Source organism: Mobula birostris, chromosome 27 (genome assembly GCF_030028105.1).
Source record: "Mobula birostris isolate sMobBir1 chromosome 27, sMobBir1.hap1, whole genome shotgun sequence".
NCBI classification, from domain to species: Eukaryota; Metazoa; Chordata; class Chondrichthyes; order Myliobatiformes; family Myliobatidae; genus Mobula; species Mobula birostris.
Window position 1 is genome coordinate 5,404,640 of NC_092396.1, and position 8,375 is coordinate 5,413,014.

The 8,375-nt window shown below is 46.5% G+C and overlaps 1 protein-coding gene across 2 annotated transcripts in view; it reads right to left on the bottom strand.

Moving 5' to 3' along the window:
• The window catches only part of plekhn1 (pleckstrin homology domain containing, family N member 1), a 56,527-nt gene extending 48,152 nt beyond the window's left edge, over nucleotides 1–8,375 (bottom strand). For both annotated transcript variants that reach the window (XM_072244786.1, XM_072244785.1), the window contains exons 1-2: nucleotides 8,173–8,375; nucleotides 3,151–3,247 (exon numbers count right to left, since the gene is read on the bottom strand). In XM_072244786.1, coding sequence (XP_072100887.1) covers nucleotides 3,151–3,247; nucleotides 8,173–8,249 — 174 coding nt within the window. In that variant the 5' untranslated portion in view covers nucleotides 8,250–8,375. The remainder of the gene's footprint in view (nucleotides 1–3,150; nucleotides 3,248–8,172) is intronic.

Consider the following 8,375-nt stretch of genomic DNA (forward strand, 5'->3'; position numbering starts at 1 on the left):
AAACACTACGAGTGTGTCTTCAGGCTCCTCTACCTCCTCCCTGATGGTAGCAATGAGAAGATGGCATCTTGGCATCTTCCGGGTGATAGGGGTCACTAATGATGGATGCCACCTTTTAGAGGCATCGTCTTTTAAAGATGTCCTCAATGTGGGGTGATTAGTACCTGCGATGGAGCTGGCTGAGTTTACAACTTTCTGCAGCTTATTTCAATCCTGTGGAGTTGCCCCTCCCCTCCCCTCCATCCTAGACCGTGGTGCAACCAGTTGAAATGTTCTCAATGGTACGTCCGTAGAAATTTTCCATTTTCATATAATCACCGATATACATGCAATTGCTCAGTGAATTTTCCAGCAAATACAGTACAACTGCTTCTGTATTTTTGTAGAAACTTCTTAGTTTTCTGTAGCAGGTGTCTCACCACTCGAATCTGGCATTTTTATAGGGTAATTGTTATCACTGGAATGTCGTTACTTCCAATCTGAGTATGAGATGACAATGACAACATTTTCTTTGTTCTCTTGGCTCCTCGTTTTTGTTTACTCTTCATTCTTGTGATATTTAATAAAATGACCATAAGCAACAAGTATTATGCCTCATTCTTGACTTCCAAAGATCCTTTTGATCGCAAAAACACCAGGATCCAATGGTTGTTAGTGCAAAAAAAAATACATTTCACTGTATCCCACAGGTGAGGGATGTGATGGGATGTTCTCCACCTGCCTGATGAGTGATGTTCCAAAATCTCATCACCATCCAGGACGAAGTAGCACTCACCCACCGTAAATATTTAACTCCCTCCACAGTCAATACAAGCTCTTCCATGGATGGTCCCAAGCCCGGCTGCGAAAGGAGGAGGCTAGCAAACCCATCCCATGAAAACCCAGAGCCAACAGAAGCTCCAATGACTTTGTCCCCGAGGCGTATAGATGGGCTACACCTGGACTTGAAAGACTGGCCCAGGACGGAGGGCTCTGGTGAGCTGCGGTTGGCGGCCTACGCCCCGACAGGGATGACGGGCTTAAGAAGTACAGAGGGGGAAAGTTTAAAGGGGATGTGCGGGGCAAGTGCCTGCACACAGAGCAGTGGATGCTTCGAAGGGGCCGCCAGAGGCGTTGGTGGAAGTAGGTATGATAGTGGTATTCAGGAGGCTCTCAGATAGACACATGAATGTGCAGGGAATGGAGGAAGATGGATCAAAGTCAAGGCTGAGTTTACTGTCATCCGCACTACACATATGCACAGGCACAATGAAAAACACAGCAGCATCACAGGCACAAGAGTTGCAACATTCTCACAAGAAAAATATCGAGTAAACATGTTATACACAGTTTTTATAAACTAGAGTGCAGTCAAAGCAAAATAAAATACCAAGTGCAGGTTGGTGCAAACTGATCAATGTGGTTGGGCTTTGCTGTGCTGCGGTAGTGATTAACGGAGCGGTTAGCGCAATACTTTAGATAGTGGCAGCATCTAACGATCGGGGTTCAGGGGAACTCTCTCTCTTGCCCTCTTCTCATAGCTACCATCAGCGAGGAGCCACAGGAGCCTGAAGATACATACTCGATCTTTATGAACAGTTTCTTCCCCTCCGCCAGCAGATTTCTGAATGATCCAGGAAAACCTGTATGCTACTTCAGCATTTATTTTGCTACCTATTTATTTATTTTTATATTTATTGAGATACCTCACGGAACAGGCCCTTCTGGCCCTTCGAGCCGTACTGCCCAGCAACCCCTGATTTAACCCTCACCTAATCATGGGACAATTTACAATGACCAATTCACCTACTAACCGGCATGGCTTTGGACTGTGGGAGGAAACTGAAGCACCCGGAGGAAACCCACGCAGTCACAGGAAGAACGTACAAATTCCTCACAGTCAGTGGAGGGAATTTGCTGGTACTGTAAAGTGTTGTGCTGACCACTACAATACCCTGAGGTGAATTGTAACTATAATTATTAACTTATAGTTTTATTATTATGTACTGCAATGTACTACTGCTGCAAGACAACAAATCTCACGGCAGAGGCCAGGGATATTAAACCTGATTCTGAATGGTGGTGAGGAATAAGATATAGTCCATTTTTAAAAAATTTAGACCTCACAGATTGCACTAAGAATGAACAGGGGTTTCTCTGTTTCAGAGAAGGGAACACATGAAGGTGTTACGACGTTACCAGCATGTGCATTATCTCAAAGGCACAGTGTCGGGAACTGAGACACATCAGCCGCATGCTGGTTTGTTTTCAACAATAAAAGGGCTGAGAATGTATTGTGCTGCCAAGTGCCACGCCCAGCACTTGCACTTAAAATTCAGTGGCCAGGTTATTATGTACCTCGTACCTAAGGGGTGGCGGGGTGGAGCTACGTCTCTACCAAATAAAGGGTAAGGCTCTCCTTCTCTCCGCTAGCCAGCAGGTCACCCTTGGGCAAGGTGTAGCACCTGCTTAGCCCCCCGATCAGGCTCACGTGAAATTATGGGAGCAGGTGGTGGATGGTTGTATGAGCAGCTGGTGCGTATCACAAGTCCTGGTTATGCGACCACTGACACCAGGCAGACAGTCTCTGAACAATATTGATAATGGCTGGGGTCACCCGTCTTGTAAACACACTGCCCAAAAGGAGGCAATGGCAAACCACTTCTGTAGGAACATTTGCCAAGAACAATCATGGTCGTGGAAAGATCACGATCGCCCATGAAATGTCGCCACTTGAGTTACTGTTGCCTTCCTGTGAGTTTGAAGCTGTTCTCCTCTGACGTCTTTCTAATTAACAAACAATTTTCCTCCACAGAACTGCCGCTCACTGGATTTTTTTTTGTTTTTTTTGCACCTTTCTCTGTAAACTCTGAAAACAGGTTGTGTGTGAAAATCCCAGAAGATCAGCAGTTTCTGAAATACTCAAACCACCCTGCCTGACACCAACAATCATGGTCAAAGACACTCAGATCACATTTCTTCCCCATTCTGACATTTGGTCTAAACAACAACTGAACCTCTTGACCATGTCTGCATGCTTTTATGCACTGAGTTACTGCCACATGATTGGCTGATTAGATATTTTCATTAACGAGCAGGTGTACAAGTGTACCTGATAAAGTGGCCAAAGAGTGTACTTTTAATATAGTCACAGATATTAAACTTTCTTACCTTTGCTGAACATGTTTCTGCCTGCAAGCTGTAGTAATCTTGATTGTGATCAGTTTCCAACCCGTTTTGCAACTTGCTATAAATCTGTATTTGTTCGCTGAGAGACGGAGAGAGATGGGGAGGAGGGAGAGAGGGGAGAGAGAGGGGGAGAGGGGGAGAGGGGGAGAGGGGGAGAGGGGGAGAGGGGGAGAGGGGGAGAGGGGGAGAGGGGAGAGGGGAGAGGGGAGAGGGGAGAGGGGGAGAGGGGAGAGGGGGAGAGGGGAGAGGGGGAGAGGGGAGAGGGGAGAGGGGGAGAGGGGAGAGGGGGAGAGGGGAGAGGGGAGAGGGGGAGAGGGGGAGAGGGGGAGAGGGGGAGAGGGGGAGAGGGGAGAGGGGAGAGGGGAGAGGGGAGAGGGGAGAGGGGAGAGGGGAGAGGGGGAGGGGGAGGGGGAGGGGGAGGGGAGGGGGGAGGGGAGGGGGGAGAGATGGGGAAAGAGAGAGATCGTAAGCAAAGCCCATTTATTTCTGAGGGATTACAGTGGATACAGTTCACATGAAAGTAATTTCACTGACCTGCTTGGAGTGAGCTTGTGCTTGCAATTTAGAACATAAAACAGTACCGCACAGGAACAGACCCTTCAGCCATGATTTTGTGCTAAATTAATTAAATTAATGACACTTAATCCCTTCTACCTGCACATTTTTAAAAAAAATTGTCCATTCTTTACACATTCATGTGCCTCGTCATCACCTCTATTGTATCTGCCTCGACCACTACCCTGGCATCACATTCCGTAAGACCACAGGACATAGGAGTAGGATTAGGCCACTTGCCCCATCAAGTCTTCTCTGCCATTCCATCATGGCTGGTGTATTATCCCTTTCAAACCCATTCTCCTGCCTTCTCCCCGTAACCTTTGATGCCTTTACTAATCAAGAACCTATCAATCTCTACTTTAAATCTACCCAGTGACTTGGCCTCCACAGCCTTCTGCGGCAATGATAGGCAGATTCACCATTCTCTGGCTAAAGAAATTCCTCCTCATCTTCGTTCTAAATGGATGTCCTTGCATTCTGAGGCTGTGCCCTCTGGCCTTGGACTTCCCCACTTAAGGAAACATCCTCTCTACATCCACTCTATCTAGGCCTTTCAACATTTGATAGGTTTCAATCAGATCCCCCATCATTCTTCTAAACTCCAGCAAGTACAGGCCCAGAACCACCAAACACTGCGCATAAGTTAACCCTTTCATTCCCAGGATCACTTTCATGAACCTCCTCTGGACCCTCTCCAATGCCAGCACATCCTTTCTCAGATAAGGGGCCCAAAACTGCTCACAATTCCAGACTCCGATCACTCTCTGTTTAAAATACCTCCCAACACATCTCCTTTAAACATTCACTCTCTCATATTAGGTGCACAGCCTTTTGTATTAACATTTCAACCCTGAGAAAAACATTCAGACTGACTACTTATTTCTGCCTCTTATAAACTTCTATCAGATCTTCCCTCAGCTTCCGTCACTCCAGAGGAAAATCTTCCCAGTTTGTTCAACCTCACCTTGTAACATATGCTCCCTAATCCAGGTAGTATCCTGATACCTGGTAAAACCTCTTCTGCACCCTCTCCAAAGTATCCACATTCTTCCTGTAATCAGAATTGAATGCAATACTCCGGATGCGGCCTAACCGGGGTTTTCCAAATCTGCAGTTTAACTTCCTGACTCTTGGACTCAGTGCCTCAATGAACAAGTACAAGCATGCCGTGTGCCTTCCTTACCTCCCTATTGAGAGGCAGCCACTTTCAGGGAGCTATGAACCTGAACCCCATCAACTAGGGAGCCGTTCAATTGTCTTATAACAGCGGGGCAGAAGCCATCCTTGAGCCTGGGGGTACGTACTTTCAGGCTTTCGAATCTTCTGCCCAATGGGAGAGGGGAGAAGGGAGGATGTCTGGAATGGGATAGGCCTTTGATTATGCTGGCTGCCTTAGGACATCGAACATTTCAGCCCACCATGTTGTGCTGACCTTTCAACCTACTCTAAGACCAATCTAAACCTTCCTTCCCACAAAGGCCTCTATTTTTCTTATCACATAAAGTAAAGGCATCCGTTAGTCTTGCAAGACCATGGATCTGTGCCTGGAAAGTCTTCCTGTGCAGATCTGCGCAGGCCTGGGCAAGGTTGTATGGAAGATCAGCAGTTACCCATGCTGCAAGTCTCCCCTCTCCACGATACCGATGTTGTCCAAGGGAAGGGCATTAGAACCCATACAGCTTGGCACCAGCATCATCGCAGAGCAATGTGTGGTTAAGTGCCTTGCTCAAGGACACAACACGTTGCTTCGGCTGGGGCTCGAACTCACGACCTTCAGGTCGCCAGTCCAATGCCTTAACCACTTGGCCACGTGCCCACTCTTATCACATATTTAATCCATGTATGTTAAATATATATTTACTGAAGCAGTGAGAAGTGCAGACAGATTCCATGGAGGGGTGGATGGTTCCCATGGTGAGCTGAGCTGTGTCCACAACTCTGAAGTTTCATCAGCGTTTAAGGGGAACTTGAGGGGCAACTTCTTCACTCAGAGAGTGGTGAGAGGGCGGAGCGAGCTGTCAATGGAAATGGTGGATGTGGTTTCAATTTCAACATTTACCAGAAGTCTGGGTAGATAAGTGGACTGGGTGGAGTTGCATGAAGGGTTATAGTCCAGGGCAGGTCAATGGGGCTAGGCAGAATATGTATTTGGCATGGACTAGGTGGGCTGAATGGCCCACTTCAGTAGTGTATTGTCCTATGACTGAGGTTAACACGATGCTATTACGGCTCGGGGCATCGGAGATCAGAGTTCAATTCTGGCTCCGTCTGTAAGGAGGTTGTATGTACTGCATGGGTTTCCTCCGGGTGCTCCGGTTTCCCCCCACAGTCCAAAGGCATACCGGCTGGTAGGTTAATTGGTCATTGTAAATTGTCCAGTGATTAGGCTAGGGTTAGATCAGTGGGTTGCTGGGGCAGTGTGGCATGTTGGGCTGGAATGCCTGTTCCACGCTGTATCTCTAAATAAGTAAGTAATTATACTGAACTGAAATGACAGAAAGGGATCCACGTAACCCACGCAAGAGCCACTCTAAGCAACAGACTCCAGCACTAAGCTGCCATTGTACAGAACATGAAGGGGACGGGCAAACCCGAGGCAAGGGCAGATAAACGTGAGAACCAGATGTAAAAATAAGAAATGGTGGGGAAATGGGGCTGCCTACATCATTCAAGTGTCCCACAAAGGAGATTCTGCAGATGCTGGAAATCCAGAACAACACACACAAAGTACAGCTGGTCAGGCAGCGGCTAAGGAGAGGAATACACAGTCGATGTTTTCAAGCCCACACTCTTCATCAGCTCCTGAAAAAGAGTCTAGATCCAAAACACTGACTGTTTATTCCTCTCGAGGAAAGGTACATTTAGATGTAAAGACAGCAAAGGGGCAGAGGTTGTGAAGGGAATTGCCTGAATGTGGGACAAACACAAGGGGTTCTGCAGATGCTGGAAATCTAGACACAAAATACACAAGGAATTCAGCAAATCAGGCAGCGTCGATGAAGAGGAATGAACGGTCGACGTTTCAGGCCATGACTCTTCATCACAACTACGTCAAAGTGCTGACGTGATGTGCTAACCTACCCCTCCAGACCAGCCACCACTACGACTTTTATCATTTCCTGCAGGAGTCACCTTACCTACAGACACTCCTGTGCCTAGAATCACTTTATGACCATACAATCAATCTATGTTTATAAGCTATCTTACCTATTGGCCTGCTGCGTTCACCAGCAACTTTGATGTGTGTTATTTATATTTATTGCGTTTTTTATTATTATTATTTATTTATCTTTTTGAGTTTTATGTGCTGCATTCAATGGGGAGTAACGCTTTCCTTTACACTTGTGTACTGGAAATGACATTAAACGATCTTGAATCTTGAAGTAAAAGGAATCTACAAAGATAATGAGATTAATCCATTGGGGCTTAATTCATTTCCAAAAAAAAAACTGGGCGATGATGAGACTTGATGAAGGGTCTCAGCCTGAAGCATCGGCGCTTTATTCCAACCACAGGCGCTGCCTGACCTGCTGAGTTCCTCCAGCATGTTGTGTGTGTTACAGTACTTTGTTTTTCCAGTACCTGCAGAATCTCCTGAGTTGAGATTGATTTTAGAGTAGGTTACAAGTTCACCACAGCGCCGTGGGCCTGCACTGTGCTGTAATGTTCGATGAAAAATGAAGCCACGGCAGGCGATATTATGCAAAGGATGCATTGCAATTTATTTTTATTTGGAAGCGAACTGACTAACGCACTCTGATAACACGAAAGCATGCATTGTTCATCTCGTCCGCCCGCTTTAAAAATTAATCGTAAGGCAAAAGAACCCTGTAGCCCTCTCACTGCAGTTACTCACGCAGAAACTAGCCGGATCTCGGCTCGAAACGTCAACTGTTCACCCTTTTCCACAGATGCTGCCTGACCTGCTGAGTTCCTCCAGCATTTTGTGTGCGTTGCTCATGATTTCCGGCAGATTTTCTCGTGTTTGCGCAAACTATCTAATCCATGAACTGGAATGTCAGTCACTTGGGCTGGTGCGGTTCAGGTTTATCGGGGCCTGTGCTTGTTATAATTTTGTCAGCCACCCGTCTGCAATCCTACACACATTCTGTGCTTATCTCCCTCTTAAGTATTCTGCCCTGTTTCAACTTTAAAACTCAACTCGCACAGATTGAAAGCAAAACGTAAAATCGTTATATTGTGTAAAGTCAAAATCCATTAATGATTGCCCACTATAACTTCAGAACACCTTTCTCTAAAACAGTTCAATCGAATTACTTCAAAACACTCAGTGTCTGAACAATGTCTGGCTGAAATTTTATGGGTATCTTGCAGTGCATGTGGCCCCCTTTGACAGCAAAAGGTTCTCTGCCGAACTGGCTAGAAGTTAAATAAAGTGAGCGGGATTGTCTTGTGAGCGCACTAGTATATAATCGATCTACATACCGACTTTCTCTCGGTTCTTTTCTCCTCTTCTTTAATCGTTTCAACCGTTTCGGGATGCAAGAGTGCTTGTTGCCCATTCTGGCTACGGGTTGTGCCTCTGTCACACGGGGGTGGGGGGATTAACTCCTGATCCCAGGGAGAGCCACAATACCGATAGCCGAGCGCAGACGTCCGACTGCTCTGACTGTTAACACATCCACCAT